The following is a 21,109-nucleotide window of genomic DNA, read 5'->3' as shown; positions in this document are numbered from 1 at the left end:
AGAAAAAGTTAAATTACTATCATTGTACCTACCTGCTAGATTTAAAATAGTTCGCTTTTAAAACAAGCAATATCTTTCACCCAAGTTTAGCACATAATTACAGCTTCACAAAACATAATCAAGTAAAATTGCGACCTAACAAGTGATAGACACTTACCAATACACACATCTATTTTCCCCTTGATAGCAGCCTCATGCAAAGGAGTGTAGTTCCAGTTGTCTCTAGCATTTGGGTCTGCCCCCTGACACAGCAGCAGACTGACCACTTCTGCATGACCAAAGGAGCAGGCATTGTGCAGGGGTATCAGTCCTCCATCATCACGAGCATGAACACTGGCTCCTGTCTGCAGCAAGTGCTCTACAACATCCTTTCTTCCAAAGCCTGCAAGAGAACATATTTCAGTTTATTTGTCTGGCAAAACAACATAATTTAGTACCTAAAACTGTTCACTCTTGGTTCAGTGTACATTATTAATTTCCCTCATGTATTTCTTGGTTCATTTCACCATGAAGTCAGACTGTTCACCTGCACAAACAACAGCTGGACAATTCACTTACAGTCATGATGGAGCTGAATTGTGTTGTAGCACAGCCTGCCTGGCTGCCACTCTATCTCATCAAGACATTCTACAAAGGCTGAGCATGCTGAATGATGAGAGAAGGATGCAAGGAAAGTAAAAGAAGCATCAGCTGTACCCTCTCTTTTATATGCCCAATAGGGTTTCCACTTTAAACTTCCCTTCAGTTAGTCAAAACTTTTCTCAAGGTAATAGTTTACAGAGAACCTAATTACTAATATTCACAAAAGACACATAATTTTTTGCCAAATTTTCATAAAGTTTGGTAAAAAACCAACTGAATTCCCTGTAAAACTGGATGAATGCTTTCCCTGGTGAGTATAATACATCAAGTAGTCAGCTTGATGAGTTTAAGTACAGCTGAACTGTTTCACCCACCCCCCAATTAATTTACAACACAGCAAGAACTCCAAATGCCAATTCCAATCTCTGCAAAGCTGCTATATGCACAGTTTGACTTATGATGTGGAAGGCTTAAGATTCTCATTAGGTGTTTTTCCTCCTCCTTTCACCTCCTTGATTTAAGAACAAGACTCCAAAAGGAGTTACATTTTACAGAAGTGTAAAATCACAGGTCAAACACTCCAGTAGGTATCACTGGGACCCTAAGCAAAGCTGGAAAGATGCTCTTATCAAATGTAATCTCACTTGTTAGACAATACAGTTAAATACAGTTTATATGGGAATACAAGTCCTTGAGGTGGAGGAGCACTCGTAGACACATGATCTTTTCAGAATGGTTTTATGCTACCAGTAAAGGGTGACAGAAGTCCAAGCTAAGTCATTGTGTGTCACTGCTTTACTACCTCACACACTGGGATCAGACTTCTTTGCTAAGACTTCCCCAAGCCCCTCTACCACTTCACTAAACAAAAAACAAACTGAATGAGCTAATAAGTAAATTGAAAAGTCTTCAAGACGAGAAAAAGTGCACCTGGCTCAGTATTACTGAAGGTCTAATATTTTGCAATTATATCCTCTTATGAATTCCTTCAGAAAAAATTTCAATGGGAAGGAGACATATTTCACAAAGTATTACAAGATAATTCAAGAGAACAAGTTACTAGTTACAAAGAAAGCAAGCTGAACTTTCTACTAAGTAATACACTTTTGACACTAAGAGTTCATGTACCATAAATGTTACCAAAAACATAAAAGAAAAAATTTCAAAGTCAAGGCCACTAATTTATCTATTCATCTCTTTTTACATTAAAAAGTATGGAGGCTTTACAAACACCTGTGTGAGGTCAGACATCTCATCTATGACTAGGACATAGGGACACCTGTAACAAGACAAGTTGAGTCAAAGTAGTTTAAGATGATGTCTCAAGCAAAACTTTCCAGAGCAATGTAATCTAATTTGCTCTACACCACAGCACAGGTGGAGTGGTCAATTCAGGTGTCTCTGCACAGAGTGGAAGTGTGTCATAAGTTACCAACTACTTCTTGCTATTTCCTGGCTCTCCCTCAAGGAGAGCTCCCTCAGTAGCTACTTAGACCAGCTCTGCCTCCACAATTGCTTATCTTACTTATATGTCAAAGCACCTTGTATTTTTATGATTAACAGCTTGCTAACTGACAAACCAACTTGATCTGCTCTCAAACTATGACCACTGACTGCTTCCCAACCCAAGGGAGATCCCTTTGCCTTCAGGATTAAAGCTGTCTATTCCAGAAATTTTCTAGAGTATACTTATTTATGCTAGCCTTCACAAAGTGACTAGATTTCCAACAGCTATTACTAGTGATATCAAAGGCACACTTAGACCAAAACTGCTTTCCCCCAACAGCTTTTTGCCATTACTACACACAAGCAGAAAGAAAACAAGCTGTATCACTAATGCTTTAACAAGTCACCTTAATCAGGTTCCTCCAAGCCTGAGCTCTGGTGAGACCAAGAACACTCCACTCTGTGATCCCAGTTCCATAACTTCCAAAAGCCACTCATGGAAGCTTTCCCTTCTTGCTACAGAAGTAGGCATTAAGCCACAGTTCAGCAGTTATTATTAGTACTCTCTATATCCCTGGGTAAAACCCTAGAAAGAAAATACCTGTAAAGCTAAAAGAATGTGTTGCACAAGAATATGGGAGGCTAACTACATGATCAAAATAAATTTACTTCCCATTAAATGGGTATGGAACTGGACTAGCTTATGACTGTGGCCTTATTATGAAGAAAAGATTTTATTATGAAGAAATTGAGTAGGACTCAGCTTATTCTCCAGGACCATCCACCTAGTCACTTCTGAAAGAGGTGCTATTATTAATGATTTACAAGCAAGTATGAGGTCTAAAAACATATGAACCAAGCTGTCAGCAGGAAATACACATATATCCTCTCAAAGGTGGTTTCAGAAGGGAAAAAGCAAGTCTGAAATCCCAGCTTTTTTCCTGGAGTCAGCTTGGTAACAGACAAGCACTCATAGGAGTCCTCCCCATCCAGGTATATTAATGATAGAAAAGTCACAGAAAATCAGCCTTGGTATGTGAGCACTCTGCATGGAGCATGACACACAGCCTACTTCAAACACAATGGACCAATACAGGCACTTCAACCCACAAACCACATAGTGATGCACAGGATATATCTCAGGCTGAGAGTAAGGCATATCATAGACAAATTAAACCTAAACCATGATACCTCATCACCTAGACTAAAATCATCTAACTATTTAAAAAGTCATAGCACTCCCAATAGGAAAAAAAAAAATCTACCTCTCACATACACACAGAATAACCAAATCATTTGGTTATGCTGGGGAAAAAAAGTATTTTAACAACTACGTACCAATAACACGATCAAACTCAGAATTGTTGGGCCAGTTTACAAGAACAGAAAACAATGGCGTGACAATTCTTTTCAGTTACTGAGGGGCATATAGTACAGTAAAAGTGTTCTTTTGGTAAAAAAAACAATGGCAGTTAAGATCTGTCTCAAGGAAAAGAAGCAACACATCTTTAGATAAAGGGAATGCAGTAGAAAAACAAGTGAGTGAAATTGTTTGTCTCATTCAACCCGGTTTGAAGAAGCAAATCATTAAGCAGAACACAGAACATTCCAGTGAAGAGGGTGCAAAAAGAAAACAAGTTACTTCTAACACAAGTTAACAGTCCAATTATTTAATAAACTCCTTAGCATAGGATGACCCTCTAATAACACTTAAAAACTGAGTTTTGTTCAAACAGTTGCTGAGCTACAAAGTGCAAGAATACTCGGGGAAGTATATGAAGAGGGTAAATGTGTAACTCTTCCCCAGGTATCTTCTTCTGGCCACCAGCATGGCTAGAAAGCCAAACATACCTTTGTCCATGCTTAGCACAGTTGCTTTTTAAATTTTTTTTAGCAAGCTGGTTTTTATTGAAGTAAACTGAATGTAAAAGCTATGCATACATGAATACCTCCACTTATTTTCTTTTTTTGGTACATGTTTTAAAGGCACTCAATCACTTTCAAGTCTTTAGAACCTGCTTTTTGGGTGCTGCTGGACTATATCCAAAGCCTGCACTGGTACCAGAGACCCAAATATTCTGCAATCCCTGCAGCAGTTGAGACAGAACTGAGTTTTCACCTTTCCAAGCAAGGAGGATGAAAGGAAAATTATGCTTTGCTCAACCTCTTCCTGTTTGCAAGAGAAGCCTCCATAACTGTGATATTGCCTCAGTATTAATTTCTTCTTTTTTAATAGCTAACCAAAACAGGTCAGATTTATTCAGCACACTACTTGAGAGTTCAACAGAGCTGAATTCCCCTTTACTCAGTTCAACTGGCAGTTTAGGCATCCCAAACAGAGAAAACTGGATAAAACTGTTGATCGAATTTTATGCGGTCATGCACAATTTATCTGGAAGTGAATAATGGACAGGTGACTCCAACTTATAGAAACCAATTCAGACCTAACCCCAGCTTTTAAAAACTCATAACAGATTTCAGCTCTTGTCTTACCTCCAGTTTACACATATGCCAAGGATTCCGAGTGCTCTTTTTACAGTCCTGCCATGAGAAAGGCTGTAAAGGTGCTTTTCAAATTAGAAACCTTACAAGGCTTACAGAAACCCAGACTTAGTACTTTTTACAAGGAACTATAAGTGGGGAAGTTATACTTCCCTGTTACAGTAAAAGAACTTAACAGGCTGGCATTGCCGCCAAGATAGACATCTGAAAAAACGGACTGAGTTGGGGAGAAGTTGAGTACCCTGTGGGAGGGGGAAGGGAAAAAAAATAAAATCCAGTCCCAAAAACGGGAAATTAAGAAGAAACACTGACCACTCAATACAGACTTGTTAATTATCTTAATTTACATGTACCAATGCACACAAAGCTCAAACAAGATCTGTGCACTTCCCTACGTAAGGTCCAGTTCTGTAACACTGTGGCACACCTCAGAGAGCTCTGACTGACCACAGACCTAACAACTGTATAAGCCCTGAGTTAAGAGTAATGATTTAACAAACCTTCTTTCTACTTTCATTGCGTGTGTCTTGTACCCCCAGTGAAGAAGGTACCTTGTAAGAAATACTCTTTTTACATACTACAATAATCTGTTACAGCTCACTTGCCAAAAGGTAATATTTACTTCCAGTTAGTCTACGCTATTGGACCTTAGTGCTAAATTGCTTTTATAACATTAGTTCTGATCACAATGACATCTCTTCTCTGCACAGAGGTGTATTCTTTCCTGGACACATCTGTAACTTCAGCTGTTTCACTTAAGGCCTTTCCCCAGCCTACTCAGGCCACAAGAGATGCAGACATCAACCAGCAACCATGCCGAAGTGAAAGAAGTTACAAAGTACAAGGCATCAAAACTGATTCCCATGAAGTGCATGTGCATCACAGGAGTCCCTGAGCTGTTAAAACACACGTGAAACCCTTTCTTCAAGTCAACTCTGTTCTGAATTTCAGGTTTTTGCTTCTTAAGTCCACTGCACAATTTTGAAACAGCCCATGGACATCAAACACAGAGATCGCTGTCCATACTTTCAGATCTTACAGTCTGTTTACGCTTCCAGGATCTCTTCTCCCACTCGTCTCACCCAGATGGAGGGGATTTAACAGCCATCTCCCAATAGCCGGTACCGAAACGCCGCCGGAGAAAGAGTGTGCACACACCTTTCCTCCCAGCTTAGGCTTGCCCACTCCCGAATCACCGAGGTGCTGGAGCCCCTGCCCGAAGATATTTCAGGGGAACCCTCCCTGCTCGCTGCCACTGCCCTGGCCGGGCACGAGCGGCCCTGGTACCCACCGGCGGCGAAGTGGAGTGGCGTGGACTTGCGCCCCGCCATGTCCTTGGCGTTCACGTTGCCCGTGTCCACCAGGCGCTTCACGCGCGTCACGTCCCCATTCCTGCAGGCCTCCAGCAGCTCGCGGAACGCCCCGCTCGCTGCGCCCGGGCCGGCCGCTTCGGGACTCTCCGCCGCCGGGCTCGACGCCACCGACGACGATGCGGACGAGGAGGAAGAGGAAGAGCCGCTGGAGCTGCTACCCGAGCCCGGCGGCGGGGCCGGTGCAGCGGCGCCCGAGCCGTCCGCGCACTCCGCGGCCGGAGGCCGGTCCGCGTCGGGGGGCGCCTCGCCCTCGGCGCCGGCCCGGTTTTGGCGGTGCTCGGCCGGTGCCAGGCTGGGGCTGCGCGGCGGCGAGGCGGCGGCGGGCGGCGGTGAAGCCGGGCCGGGAGGCGGGTGGTGGTGGTGATGGTGGTGCTGGGAGCGACGCAGCGGCACCGCCGCCATCTTCGCTCCGCACCCCCCCCCCCCCCGGCCCCCGGCTCCGTCACTGCGGCAACGGCGCCGCCCCGCCGGCTCTTCCGCCCACCCGCCAACCCCGAGCGCCGCGCACGGACGTGACGCCCTCGCGGGGCCCGCGGGGTGCGGCTACACTGGCACCGGCACCGCCCCGGGCGGGGTACACCTGCCCCCTGCCGGCCGCGGCGGGCGGGGCGGGGCGGGGCAGGGTAGGCAGGGAGAGCGAGGTGGTGGCTCGGGGCCGGGGCCGGGGCCGGGGCCGGGGCCGGGGCCGAGGCCGAGGCCGAGGCCGAGTGGGGCCGGCGCTGCCAGGGAACTGCGTTCCCTCCGCGGCTTCCAGTGCCGGGAGAGGGGCGGGACAGCAACACTTCAGGCGTGACTTGAAAGGGGAGGGCGAGGGTCGGTGTTCCTATGCGGAGCCCGCGATGCGGGCAAGGCCTCCTTATTCCGTCTCTACGGCACAATCCGACTGCGACAGCAGAATCTGGGCATGTACTTCTTCACAGCCGCCATTCGTGTCAGAATTCCAGAAGGACCTTGCATGCTAATTGCAACACCCCATTGTCGGATCCAAGCTTTGCGAGATATTTAAGAGGCATCGGTATGAACTTGTTCAGCTCACCGCCGACTTTCTATAGTTTATGTTTCACCATCCAGGTGTTTTTATGGCATCAATGACAAACCAATCACATTCCTTTACTCCTCACGCCAGAGGTAGATGGGTTACCCCCATGGGAGCTAGCACTTGGCCTGGCGCTCACCTCCCTTTCTCTGGAGGCGATCCAGCCGGCAGCATGGCTTCATAGAATCAGAGAATGTTATGGGCTTGGAATGCACCTTAAAGATCGTCTAATCCAGACATCCGCTGTCATAGGCAGGAGTACCTCCCTCTAGAACAGGCCCTTCAAGGCTTCATCCTACCTGACTTTGAACTATTTCATTCTGCTACAGGTCCTTTCCTAATGCCAGGAAACGATGGAGTGAGACCAGGAGAGAAAGCTGATGGAGAAACCTAAGTGGAGCCCAGCAGTTCTTTAAAAGTTTATTAGCTAAAATGAAAGGCTCCTTCTTCACTCATTCCAGGGAGGAAAGTAGTGCTGGCATAGAGCCCATTGGCCAGAGCAAGGCGGTCACTGAAAAGTCACATGAAGCAAACGGCAGAGAGGCCAAGTGGGGAACACTCCATCAGCTCAGAAACAACTGAATGTGGAGAGGTGGAAGAGAAAGCTAGGAGCAGCCAGGCAGAAGGTGGCTACCAGTGCTAAAAGGTCAGAAAGGGAAATCTAGGGATATCAGTGACCAAAACATGGCATTAAGGCACTCTGTAGCATAAGCAGATCTGAACAACATGGGCATAGGCAGAAGCATTTAAATAAGGATTTTGGTTTGGATTTGGAAAGCAGAAGAAAGCTGATATCACAGCTCTCCTGGCTTTGTGATATCTAGGAAGGATATAAATACAAATTATGGTTTAAGTCAGAAAGCTCCAATAGCTGTTAGTAAGAGATCACTTAACTTTAATCTGTAGAAAAGGGAGATTCCATTGACAGGAATTATATCAATAGCAACAGTTTCTGGAAAATTCTCAGTACCCCTGGTGGAGCAGCAGTGACAGGTCAGAGAATGGGGAGAGTGATGAGGAATTCCTGTAAAAAGGAGTGAATATGGCTACTAAGTACCTTCCTGCTGGTAATGAGAGGGGAGGCATGAAATCAGTCCCCATAACTAGTGGAGAATTAAATAAAGATCTATTTGTATGTGCCCAGCTCAGTTCTTGTTCATGCTGTGATTTAGAAGGCATGGGCCTTGACCAGACACTGAGAGAACTCAGCAAGACCTCCCTGGCATCTCCCAAGAGCAAGACCTCCCAGCTGCTTCACAGCTGGCTTTCATCTCAAAATTCCAAAAGGACTTTGCAAGCTAATTGCAACATCCCCCTTTGTCAGAACCAAGCTTTGTAAGACACTTAAGAAGCCAGAACATCAATATGCACTTGTTCAGCTCACCACTGGCTTCCCACAATTTATATGCCATCCTCCAATTGCTTTTGTGGCATCAGTGGCAAAAAAAAAAAATCATATTCCTTTGCTCTCTCTGTATTTCCCATAAACCAAGGCTATAGATAGCATCACTTTTTTGAAATGTCTTGATATGCAAACATTTGTTCTACTTCCTGAAAGAATTTTAAAAATACAAGTAATATTTTTTAAAATTGGGGATCCATGGTGGCCTTAAAATTTAATTGTTGGTTGTTGGATTGAGTAAGGAATACTATACTTTGGGTCAACCTTCGTGAGAAGGCCAGGGAGGTACTGGTGGATGAAAAACTGGACATGAGCCAGCAATGTGCACTCGCAGCCTAGAAAGCCAGTTGTGTACTGGGCTGTATCAAATGAAGCATGGCTACCAGGTCAAGGGAGATTCTCCCCCTCTAATCCTCTCCTGTGAGACCCCACCTGGAGTACTATGTCCAGCTCTTAGGTCCTCTAGACCTATTGAACCGGTCCAGACAAGGGCTACAAAGATGATCGGAGGGCTGAAGCACCTCTCCTATTAAGACAGACTGAGAGAGCTGGGTTGTTCAGCCTGGAGATGAGAAGCCTCCAGGGAGGCCTCATTGCATCCTTCCAGTACTTAAAGCGGGCTTATAAGTAAGAGGGGAGAATGACTTCTATGCAGGCAGATAGTGACAGAACAAGGGGGGAACAGTTTTAAACAAAAAGAGGAGAGATTTAGGTTAAATGGTAGGAAGAAATTCATTACCATGAAGATGGTGAGGCACTGGAACAGGTTGCCCAGAGGAGTTGTGGATGCCCCTCCTCCAGAACAGGCCAGGTGAGATGGGGCTTTGAGCAAATTGATCTAGGTTGAAGATGTCCCTGCCCAAGGCAAGGGGGTCAGATTTGATCATCTTTAAAGGTTCCCTCCAACACAAGTCTTCCTATGAATCTATGAAAGGAATTCCTGTGCCTAGGAAAAAATAAGCGAAGCAATTAGGATTCACAGTATGAGACCTACCTATGGGGAAATGGGGCCTGGTCATAGGTTACATAGGGGCTGATGTGAAACTGTTCTGAGGATGCAACTCCTCTTCAGACTCCCACATTTGGGTAGGGATCCCTATCTTATTACATTCCCAAATTTCCTCTTAGTCTTCCTGCCCCACATGTACAGTCCCACTGCATCCCTACAGAGGCTTGAGCCAAACAGCAGTGCTACTCACCCCAGCCCTTCTCTTTCTCCTGCCCAAAGCATTTCCAGGATCTCTTCAAGAGCTGCCATCACCATTTGTATATGGCTTGGTAACCCTTGAGGTAGATTCATAGCACTCCTCCAGAAATGGTGGGTATAATAGTGTGAATAATACAGTTCTGGACAAAATCATGGGATTTCTACTTAAGGTTGAGGAGGAACATGTGAAGGATCTTTGAAAGCAGTCAGTCAACCCATTGCTTGTCCCCCAGACAACCACCAAGCTGTTGGAAACAGGACTTCTTGAATTGGTGCCAAAACAGGACCCTGGGGCTTTTAACAACTGGGCTGTGTGTCTGGTGGTGCAGAGTGCACGCAGTCTCCCAAGGCCCTGCCAGCCTTGTTTCCTGCTGGTGCCAGACCCTGTGAGCTTTGCACTGGCCCACAGCACACCTTGCATCTGCTTGCTACAGCAGCTTGGTGCTTCTGTTGAGCTGATTTAGGTTCATGTACTGTCACAAGCAGCTGGTTGCATTTTCAACTCTTATCCTGCAAGGGCCAGAGTCAGGCTCTAAAATACTGTTGATTAGTCAGGGCCTTTTGCCTGACCCAGGAGAAAGGTGCTTTACAGAGAAATCTTATTAATGATGCAGGTGCAGGCCTCAGTAAAGTGAAAACACTTCAGACTTCATCTGAATAATTAAATTCCATCGATAGGACATTGCGGGACTACTATTTAAAATTAATAACTGCAAATGCAATTGTGACATATAATGGAACCCATTGAAATGGGATTGATTTTTTTTTTTTTTTTTTTTTTTTTTTTTTTAATAAAATGCTTTATAGCTTTTCTGGCAATTTTACAGCCATCTGGCTGTAAGTCCCAGTTGATCATGAGCCACAAGAGAGGGGTTTGGTGTGATTTCTGAATATTTTAATCCTCCAAAAATTAGGAAATTACTCCAAAACCAGCATCCATCATGCTAATGCTCATGTTTAATGGACCTCCAGTAAACTGATGAGTAAATTGAGAGGAAATGAGGAAGTCATGTTTGGAAAAGTATGTCTTTTCTGCCTAAGAAGATGGGAAGATAAGGGATCATCTAGGTCTGTACCAAAATCCACATTTTCGGAGAGATAAAATCTTTATTTTCCCCAGGATCTACCTATCTCATTCCCTACCGGCAGCTTTAAGTGTGGTGAATGTGTTGAAAAAGCCAAGAGAAACTATCCCTGGCTGACAACATCACACATTTGCACACTCGTGCAGGTATAGTGGGATAAAGTGTAAGGTTCCTAGGAAAGCACCAGAGCTTCCTCTTTGGACAACCCTCAAACAGTACTGGGGATGTCTTTGGGTCAGCATGCTGTTCATTTCATCGTTTCTTCTGCCTTAGCTTCATTCATCACCTACAGGAGCTTATCAAAGTTTGAATAGTGCTGCACGACCTCTTTACTACGATGGAATCGGATCCTGCTGCTTTGCATATTTTGATAGAAAGATTGACAGTCAAAACTTTTCCTGCTTAGTGAAAAATCTTATCCTGGCTGTCCATGCATGCTGCCAGAAAGATATGTTTAATACCTCTAATAGCAGGCAGATGGAGATAAGCATTTCTCTCCCTGGTATTTTTCACCTGGCTGAGCCTAGCAGCTGCTTGGAGCATACCCTGTGGAGGAGCTTCTCCAGTTTTTCCATGGGAAACAAGAGGGTAATGCAGTGGCAGCCTTTTGAGTTACACTTGCTGCAGGTCATATAGCAACTGGAAGCCTGTTCTGGCCTCTGGATCTAAACTGGATCTGCAGTGCCCACAGGAATCATAGGGTCAGTGACCCTCAATAATGATGTGCTTTTGCTGTCCTTATCTGTACAAGGCATTGGAAAGATGAAAATTTGCTGCAAATTTAAAGCCAGGGTCAATTTTCCCTGCAGAGATCTTTTGTTTCCGGAAACACCATTTTGATTTAAAAATGTGATTTTGATAGCAACAGGTTGGGTGGTTTTGTATGTAGAGGGCTGGAAATGAAACCATCAACATGGTTTCATGTCAACAAGAACTATTGGGTGAGAGGGTGGGAGAAGAAAATGTCTCTTTCCCTGGTAGGAATTGAGTGTGCCACTTTAGAAATGGGGAAGGGGAGTGCTCCTTTTGGAGTACAGAGAAGGGCTACTTCCCATCTGATCTTCAGAAAAGCAAAACTGGGTTAGCCCAAATAAAAGAGGTACTGACCCACATGGATGCAGTGATGCTCTGAAAATAAATAAGTACAAGCTTGAAAACTAGTTTGGGATGGGCACAATTTAGCCAGAAGCCATGAAATATTTCTGTTTCCCAGGACTAGGATCTGGAAGAATTTTATTCTCAAGTTTAGACTCTGAGCAGAGCCTCATGGATCAAGAGTATCCCTGCATACCTGTTCTCCAGCAGAAGTCAAGCAATGGCCCTAGAGCCAAAACATGAGCCCAGCCCCCAAGACTGCCTCTGCTGGCTTTGGGCAACTCCTGAATTCTATCTGGAGATGAATTTTACCTTCATACAGCCACACATTCTTTCAGCATGGACTTTCCTCCCTGTCCATTGTGTCCTTTGTCTGGCTTTACCAGCCAACACAGGAAGATTTTTCCTACACAGGGTGATGTCATTCTCAGGCATTTAGCAGAAACCTGGTGAAAGTTTCCTAAAACTCAGAGGACCTGAAAAATTATTTTATCCCTGCTTGTCTGCTAATGATGTGAAAGACAGAAACTGAATCTGAGCTTTTGCAATCTTGTAACTTTAGTAATTTGTAAATTTAGTAATTTAGTACAGTGACTATACATGAAGTTGCTTCTCCTCTCCAGGCACAGCTAGGTGCACAGGGCCACCCAAAAGGAAAGGTGTCATTCTTGTGAGGGCTTTCCACAATAAGGAAAACAATAAAGGCTGTGGACCTGGTTGCCCTGCTACTTTTCATTTCAAATCCATTTTTTTTCTTTTCATGGGTCTGAAGTAATAGCTTATAGCATGCTTTAATGGTAGCTGTTACAACAAGATGAAAAGTTGCTTCCACGGTGAAAGGAAGCACGAAAGCCCCCAAAGCACGCTGGAGTGTCCAGTGCTGAATAGAGACAATGACATTTTAAAATCTGTGAAGTTCTTGCCAAGGTGCATCGCTGACATTTGTAAGGGTAAGGTCACACATCTTGGGAAAGCTGAGCGCCCACAGCCTCTGTCAGCCTGACGCGCCTCCGCTGTAAAGGGGCTCTATTCCCTGTCGGTAGCAGAGGTGTAAATTTCTCCGACCCCCTGCAGCAAAGCTTTACTAAGGAACCTGAAGAAGGCAGCGTTTAGTGTCTGGCCAGATGGCTGCAGCACAGGAAACAAAGCACGGCAGGAAGGTGGCAGAGTTGCTCCGATTAACCTGAGGGCTGCAGGCTTTCGCATGCTCTGAACACGGAAGAACATTTCCTGAATGGGAAGAAAGGTTAACCTCGGTTTCTTGCAGGGCTGGATGAAAAGTCAGCCATTGCCTCAAGAAAAAAATGACACAGCTTTTGCCGTAACTCCGTGGTGAGTCGGGCGGCTCGCAAAGCTCTCAGCGAGCCCAGGTGCAGGGCGAGACCAGGGGCGCCGGCGGTCACACACCGGGGTCCCGGCGAAGTGCTGGCACCGCCACCTCCCCCATTGCTGCCCCACCGCCTCGAGGGCCAGGCCGGCTCACCCCATCAGGGCACTCGAAGGGCCGCTCTCGGACGTTGCCAGGGGTAGGAGCTGCAGGCCGGCACTCTCAGACCAACTCACGGACCCTTCCTGCCCAGGGAAAAGGGGCCGGTGCCCGGCAGACAGGGGCGGGGTGTTCCCCCATAGGTGGGGGCGGTGCGGCGCTGCCGGGGCCGGGCCGTGACCGCGTCCCGCCTCCGGCGAGGCGGTAGCAGCGGCGGCGGTGCGTGCGCGGGGCTGCGCGGCGGCAGTAGTACCGGCGCGGAGCCGCGGGGAGCCTCGAGCCCATCGCGGCGACGCGCAGCGCGGCCGCGCCCATGGCTAGCGGCGGCGGCGGCAGCGGCGGCGGCGGCGGCGGCGGCGGCGGCGGCAGGTAGGGTCGGGCGGGGCGGGGCCGGGGCCCGCTCCCCCGGCCATGGCTCAGACGGAGCCCCCGAAGACGGTGCGGCTGTGGCGCGACGCCGCCTTGCGCGCACGGAAGCTGCAGGGCGGCTCCGCCGAGCCCGAGCCGGACGCAGGGCCACCAGGGGGTCCACCGCCGCCGCCCCCCGGTGCCGCCGCTCCTTGCCGCCCGACCCTGGCGGCGGCGGCGGCGCTGGGGGAGCTGGAGGCGCTGAACCTGAGCGGGCGGGGTTTAGAGGAACTGCCCGAGGAGGTGGGCGCCGCCCTAAGTGGGCTGCGGGTACTCAGCCTGCGGCGCAACCGACTGGGCCGCCTGCCTGCGGCCGCCCTGCGCCACCTGGGCCGTCTGGCCGAGCTCGACCTCAGCCACAACCGGCTGCGGGGCCTGGGGGACGGCGGGGCGCTGGCGGGGCTGCGGGGTCTGCGCAAGCTCAGCCTCAGCCACAACGAACTGGGCGCCGAAGGCTTGGGATTGCCCTCCCGGCTCGCCGAGCTGGGCTGCCTCGAGGAACTCGACCTCAGCTTCAACCGCCTGCGCCGCCTGCCCGAGGGCCTGGGCCGTCTGCGGCACCTCCGTACCCTAGACGTGGACCACAACCTGCTGCCCTCTTTCCCTGCCCCGCTGCTGGAGCTGGCCTCCCTGGAGGAGCTCGACTGTTCCGGTAACCGCCACCTCGGGGCCCTGCCCGAGGGCATCGCTGTCCTCCGCCGCCTCAAGATCCTCTGGCTCAGCGGCACCGGGCTGGCATCTCTGCCCGAGGGTCTCTGCCAGCTGAGTGCCCTCGAGAGCCTCATGCTGGACGGTAACCAGCTGCAGGTGCTGCCCGCAGACTTTGGCAGACTGCAGCGACTCAAGATGCTGAACCTTTCATCCAACCTGCTGGAGGAGTTCCCTTCTGCCATCTTGGCACTGCCCAGTCTGGAGGAGCTCTACCTGAGCCGCAACCAACTCACTGTGCTGCCCCCTCACCTCTGTCAGCTCCACCAGCTTCGCACTCTCTGGCTGGACAACAACCACATCCGCTACCTGCCTGACTCCATCGTGCTCCTACACAGCCTAGAGGAACTGGTCCTACAAGGGAACCAGATTGCCATCCTGCCTGAGGGCTTTGGGCAGCTTTCCCGTGTCACCCTGTGGAAGATCAAAGACAACCCCCTCATCCAGCCCCCCTATGAGGTGTGCATGAAAGGCATCCCCTACATTGCAGCTTACCAGCAGGAGCTGGCCCACTCCCAGCCTGCCCTCAAACCCCGCCTCAAACTAGTCCTGATGGGCCTAAAGGATGCAGGAAAGACCCTGCTGAGACAGTGTCTCATGGAGGAAAATGAGCAGAGAGAGGACATGAGAAGACTGGAGGCAGGGAACACCCAACACAGAGGGTTTCCTGGGCAACAGCAGGACATTGGGAGGGTGACAGTTGGGTGTTGCCCCTTTCTGGAGCCTCAAGACAAATCCTCAACTTGGGGACCTGTCATGCAACATATGGAACATCTCCCTGCTGAGCGGCAGGATATCCCTTCTCATGTGCTCTCTTGCTGTGCAAAGGGGGACACAACATGCCCTGCATCATCACTGCCACCCAATGCCCCCCGAGTACCACTAGGACTAGGACTATCGGGAGGCAGTAAGGGCATTGAGGTGATGGACTGGACAGCAGATGCAGAGAGGGGCCTGACATTCATTGTGTATGAGCTGGCAGGCGACCCAAGCTATGATGTGATCCAGTCTTTCTTCCTCTCCCCTGGAGCCTTGTATGTGTTGGTGGTGAATTTGAGTGCCTACATCCCTCAGCACTTCTACCCCTCTGTGGGCTATTTCTTACACTGGCTCAGTTCCAAGGTGCCCCATGCTGTAGTGTGCATGGTGGGAACCCATGCTGACCTCTGTGCAGAGCGGGAGTTGGAAGAGAAGTGCCTGGACATCCATCATCAGATCGCTCAGCAGGAGAAGAGGGATGCTGAGGGACTCCAGAGCTTAGTCCAGCAGGTGGATGAAGCTCTGGGACAGGGCTTTGACATGCGTTGCTCCAGCCCGCATGCTGCCTTTTATGGGGTCTCAGACAAGAACTTGAGGCGAAAGAAAGCCCAGTTTCAGTATCTTCTGAACCACCGCCCACAGATCCTCTCTCCAGTGCTGCCTTTCAGCTGCTTGGACCACTGCCAGGTGCGTCGCCTGCGGGACAAGCTCCTCTCGGTGGCTGAGCACCGGGATATCTTCCCAAACCTGCACCGGGTGTTGCCTAAATCTTGGCAAGTGCTGGAGGAGCTGCACTTCCAGCCTCAAGCTCAGCAGTTGTGGCTTAGCTGGTGGGACTCTGCCCGGCTTGGCTTGCAGGCAGGCCTGACGGAGGATCGGCTCCAGAGTGCCCTGTCCTACCTGCACGAGAGCGGAAAGCTGCTCTACTTTGAAGAGCATCTCACCTTGCGGGAGTACGTGTTCCACAATCTGCCACGGCTCATAGATATCCTCAATGTCTTTTGCCAGCGGGATGCTGCCGTGCTGCTCCAGAAACTGCTCAGTGACACCCAGACTGATGAACTGAGGACCACTCAGCTCCATCATTACGTGGAGGGCTTCTTGCTGCATGGCCTCCTTCCTGCCCATGTTATCCGTCTCCTTCTTAAGCCCCATGTCCAGAGTCGGGAGGATCTGCAGCTCATTCTGGAGCTGCTGGAGAAGATGGGGCTATGTTACTGTGTCAACAAACCCAAATGCAAGCCCTTAAACGGGGCAGCTGCTTGGTACAAGTTTCCCTGCTATGTGAAAAATGAGGTGCCCCATGCAGAGGCATGGATCAACGGCACCAGTCTGAGTGGACAGTCCTTCGTAATTGAGCAGCTGCAAATTGAATATAGCTTTCCATTCATTTTCCCACCTGGCTTGTTTCCACGCTACAGTGTCCAGATTAACAGCCATGTGGTTCAGCGGTCAGATGGCAAATACCAGATATATGCCTACCGGGGGAAGGTGCCTGTGGTGGTGAGTTACCGGCCTGCCAGGGGAGCTCTGCAGCCAGACACTCTGTCTATTGCTAGTCATGCTTCCCTACCAAATATCTGGACAGCTTGGCAAGCTATTACACCTTTAGTGGAAGAACTGAATGTCCTGCTCCAGGAATGGCCGGGCCTGTACTACACTGTGCATGTCCTCTGTTCAAAGTGCCTTAAAAGAGGGTCACCCAACCCACACACTTTTCCAGGTAAGGCACAGCCCAGCCTGTCTTTCATCTCTTCTGGAGCTTTGCCCCTTTTAGAAAGGTGTCTTATGAGGTCCCTAGTTCTGTTTCTTTCTTTTTTTTTTTTTTTTTTTTGTTCTTCTCTGCTGTAACTCCTTTCCCTGATGGTTTGAGTCATGAGAGAAAATATTAGGGTAGCTCCAAGGAGACAGGCTTAAAATAAACCTATTCTGAGAGGAGAATTTGTTTGTGTCTCTTCTCTCTGCTTTTTGGACTTTGGCCCTAGGGGTTGGTGGTGCCATTGTTGAAAAATTTCTGACCTGTTCTCCTTGTTTTGATTCCTTTGAATAGAACTGTTGGGGTTCTTTTTCCCCGTAGTTCCTTTTACCCTACAGCTCCTGCTTCCTTGGAGCTATTTGTAAACACAAATAGAGATACCTAAAACATTGCAGGTGTCCCCCATTCCCCCTTCAACCCTCCACCCCCAAAACCTGACCTATGCTGCAGTCTCTCTGAATGCGGGAAAGCTCTCCCTGGTAGACAATGGGTGGGTTGGTTTCCATAGCCTTGTGTAAAAAAAAGAGCCTTCTCTGAGCCCTGTCTCTAGTGGGAAGCATTACTCCCTGAAGAGAGAAGGATACTTAATCTTCTTTGTTTAAGTGTCTGACCTAGAAGTGATTCCTAGACTGTGCTTTTTGGAACTGTTCTCAAGAGCATTTTATTTTCCTTCCTTTCTCTCCCTTCCTCAAGCAGATAAAGCATAACCTTTCTCCTCTGGAGTGTGACTGGTCGTGGTGCTTTTTAGCCTCCCTAACTAGTGTCCTCCCTTCTCTGCTTGGGTTTGCTCTGTGGCTTGCAGGGTGCCATGGGAAAGGTGCTTTGATGTGTAAATCTGCATTAAATCAAAACACACTCTGGACTGTGAGCAATGCTCAGAAATCTGCATTTTAACAACCATGTTGAAGATGCATTATGTGAACACTGTTAAACTGAAATTGTCCAGGGAACTGTAGCATGATTTGACTTAAAGCATGCAGTGGTACTGAATTTGTTCATAAGTAAATGTGATGAATAAGGTGTGGGTTTTTTGAGGTTGTCTTGGGGTTTGGCTTCTTGTTTTTTGTTGGTTTTGTTTTTTCCACTGGATGTTTAGAGTAAAGAGATGCAGTCTACTCCTCAGCATGAGTCATGGCTCCATCAAATGTATTTCTTTCTAACTGCTCACTTATGTAAGAGCAATTGGACTGGGAGGGAGAACCTATGCTGTGAGACATGCTGAGTGATATCTTGCTGTTGACATGGTGTGCAGGGCAATGTGATCTGCTTTCCAAACAAAAAAAAAACCGAGCAAAAAACCACCAAACCTGGAAGCAAAAATTAAAAAAAAAAAAAAAGATGCAAAAGTCAAGCAGATGTGGATGTGTAGCGTGATGGACACCTATTGAAGATTTATCTGGTGAATTCCAGTCTCCAGTCATGCATCTCCTTTATTATTTCTTTTTAATGAATGTTTTGTGGCTGTCCGTTTTCTCCCTGTGAGTAGGTGATTCTTTAAAGGCGGAAATTTGAAGAGAAGCCAGACTATGTGCAGGCAGTGGGTGTTGTTGCTGACCCCAGTGATGGTCAGAGCAGGTTCAGAAGCATGAGAGGAGCATTGAAGGACCTTTTCCTTTGAACGTGGCTGTGCCACGTATGTTTCCTTAGAGGTGGAAAAGGATTGCTGTCGCTTGGAGCCAGGCCAGGTGTGCTGGGAAAGGAAGGCACAGGTAAGCAGTGTGCTGAGCATGGGAGGAGCTGGGGCTTGTGTGCCAGGTCTCTGAATGACACCTGGGTGATGCTGCTTGTGGAAAGGAGGTTGCAGCATTTTTGAAGTGCTCCAGCAGGGTATTCAGGCCTTGCTATCAGGCCTTGCTATCAGGATAGCATCCCAGATGTGACCCTGCCTTGGGGCAGGGAATGACTCTCTTAAACATGGATACTGTTTAGCTAGGAGAACAGCAGACAAACATGTTTGTATGGCAAGACTGATCTATGGGAATGCTGAAGAAGGATTAAATTAATTTATTGAGAAAGCTTGTATTCATGTATTATGCTTAAATCTAACCCAGATTTGATCTGGACTATATGAAAAATGTGAAGTGTGATTTGACTTGGGAGGCCTGTATGTATGCATTTAATCTAAACTATTCCTTGCTGTGTATCTGCTCTATGAATAGAAGACTCTTTAGGAGCCCCTAAATGGCAATCATGAAGCTCAGTATTTTTTTTTCCTCCCAATTTTGTTGATCAGGAGGCGTGCATGTCGAAGTCATGCTGCCAAGATTACTGTCATGCAAGTGAATCATGGTTGGTGTCATTTTTGACAATGTGTAGGAAAGAGAGGGGTCTAATGTTAGGAAAATACATAGTGAGGGAGATGTCTTTGTTTCTTTTCAAGCTCTTTTACAGGAAATCCCTGGCAATTACAATGCTCCTAATACTTAAATAGGTTTGTGGGCTTTTTAGGATGGCACTAAAGAAGTGCAGTTTAATAAGGGAAATATTTCTCTGTAGACACTGCCAGATTTGTGCTCAAAAATGGCAGTGCAGTCTGGCTCTCTGTGTGGTTGTGCAGTCTGTGTTGTTGTTCATGATCTGATGGTGTATTCTTTGGTCATCCAAAAATTTTAATAGAATCCCCTTCAAAAAGGGAGTTCACAAGTTAAGGATTAATCTTTGCTTTTCCTCTCCTTCCCTTTCCTCTATGTCCTGCACACTATAGCTTCCATTGATAATACACACAGAAGTACTCTAGGAATAGGGCTACTGTATGTAGAAATGGTTAATAAAAATTGAGATTCTGGATTCTGTTTTCTGAGGATTTATTGCAAATAGTGAATGAAAGTGATACAAAAATGCCTTGGTATGGTCCTTTTAGGGAAGTTTTTGTCTTTGAAACTGTTTTGTAGTGGGTAAAATAGTAACTGAATTGGCATCTGAACTGGAATCTCAGTGTGCTTTGAGGCTGCAGTCATCCACTTGGCTGATAACAACTCAGCGTGTTTAATCATTTTTTTTCTTTTGCATTTGCACTATATATAAATGAAAATGTCCCTACCAGGCTAAGAAAGTGATATCCCTCTTTGAGTGACCAGCAGGAATGGTTCACCTCTCCAAGACGGTAAGACCTCAGTTGGGTCATTGCAGGCATTGTGAAATGCTGTCATTTGTATGTGGTGTTCTTTTAGCCCCTGGACTGAAGCGCTTTTAGGTTATTCATGTCCTGTAAGCTATTAAGTGACTTGGGATTGGGGGATGAAGGTGGTTTGCCATCTGTCTGATAGTAGACATGTGTGATTGGTTTGGACAAATGTGACTGGATTTTTCAAGCTTGCAGTCATATGCACCTGCTAACTGCCCTGCTGCTGTTTCCCACTGCCCTGCGCTAGGCTGGATCTGGGTCACCATGGGCTCTTTCAGACTGTCTTTTGCATAAAGTGTCCTGATATCCTATGCATGATTCTTCTGATGTTTGGGCTGGGAGGGATTTCTCCTGCCTTATGAAGGGACTGTATGAGTGTAGACATAAGACAGCCTGGGTTTGTGTCCATCACAGAAGATGGACAAAATGCTATCACACAAGATAAGGTGATGTGATTTTTCACAGAGTAAAAACATGACAGTAAATAGAAATCCATGGGCAAAGATACCATGTGAGGCTAGCACCCCCTATCCAAAAGGATGCTCCAGAGCCATTGGGAAACTTTGAAAGGTTCTGGAGGACTATCAAGAGATCTCCTGTGGAGAGAAAGTGCACATCTGCACTTGCCTTGCTATCCCCTTCTTGAGGTATCAGAGCAGGGAGGAGATCACAAGCCTCTACTCTGCCTGTCTCCCACACTGAGGGTGAACAGAAGCAGGGATTATACTGCCAGTCACCTGAAGAAGTACAAGTACAGATGAAGGTAGTTCATAATGTAGTTCACCTGTGAGTCCCTCTATCATGGCTAAAGCTAGGCTACTTTATGCACATGATTCAAAGTGAACCATGCTCACCATGTTGGAGTCAAAAGCTGTCATGACCTCCCTAGAGGTGTCTGTGATGGAGTCAGGAGACAGAGGTGGAAGATCCTATGGTGTCATGCTGTCAAGTCACCCCATGCAAGGTGAGGCGAGAGCAGGTGAGACTGGTTTTGTCAGAATGGCTAAGAAGTTGCTTCAAAATCTGAGCTGCTGCCCAGTGAAAGGCTTATGTCAGGTATCTAATTCCACTTTGTAGTCATGCTTTAAGTAGCTGGGGTTCTTTTCATAAAAAATTGCAGTAGAGCAACACCTGCTTATT

General features: G+C 47.6%; 2 protein-coding genes and 1 long non-coding RNA gene across 6 annotated transcripts in view; 2 read left to right on the top strand and 1 right to left on the bottom strand.

Annotated features, from left to right (window-relative positions):
* TNKS (tankyrase) overlaps positions 1–6,377 on the bottom strand; it is a 142,221-nt gene extending 135,844 nt beyond the window's left edge. The window contains exons 1-2 of one of the 2 annotated variants that reach the window (XM_079305369.1): positions 5,822–6,377; positions 158–382 (exon numbers count right to left, since the gene is read on the bottom strand). In XM_079305369.1, coding sequence (XP_079161495.1) covers positions 158–382; positions 5,822–6,305 — 709 coding nt within the window. In that variant the 5' untranslated portion in view covers positions 6,306–6,377. The remainder of the gene's footprint in view (positions 1–157; positions 383–5,821) is intronic. The other variant, XM_079305368.1, reaches the window with a different exon arrangement.
* Positions 6,378–6,634: 257 nt separating this feature from the next.
* On the top strand, positions 6,635–13,553 carry LOC306802435. Its single transcript, XR_013774360.1, has 3 exons — positions 6,635–6,809; positions 10,669–10,779; positions 11,847–13,553. It is a non-coding gene; the product is annotated as an uncharacterized lncRNA (long non-coding RNA).
* A 5-nt stretch (positions 13,554–13,558) lies between these two features.
* MFHAS1 (multifunctional ROCO family signaling regulator 1) overlaps positions 13,559–21,109 on the top strand; it is a 35,107-nt gene continuing 27,556 nt past the window's right edge. For all 3 annotated transcript variants that reach the window (XR_013774359.1, XM_079306669.1, XM_079306670.1), the window contains exon 1: positions 13,559–16,812. Coding sequence is in view for 2 of the 3 variants with exons in the window: in XM_079306669.1 (XP_079162795.1) it covers positions 13,626–16,812 (3,187 nt within the window). In the remaining variant the exon portion in view is untranslated. The remainder of the gene's footprint in view (positions 16,813–21,109) is intronic.

Source organism: Erithacus rubecula (genome assembly GCF_903797595.1).
Source record: "Erithacus rubecula genome assembly, chromosome: 5".
NCBI classification, from domain to species: Eukaryota; Metazoa; Chordata; class Aves; order Passeriformes; family Muscicapidae; genus Erithacus; species Erithacus rubecula.
Note: the sequence above shows the minus strand (reverse complement) of the source record. Positions and strands in the feature narration are given on the sequence as shown.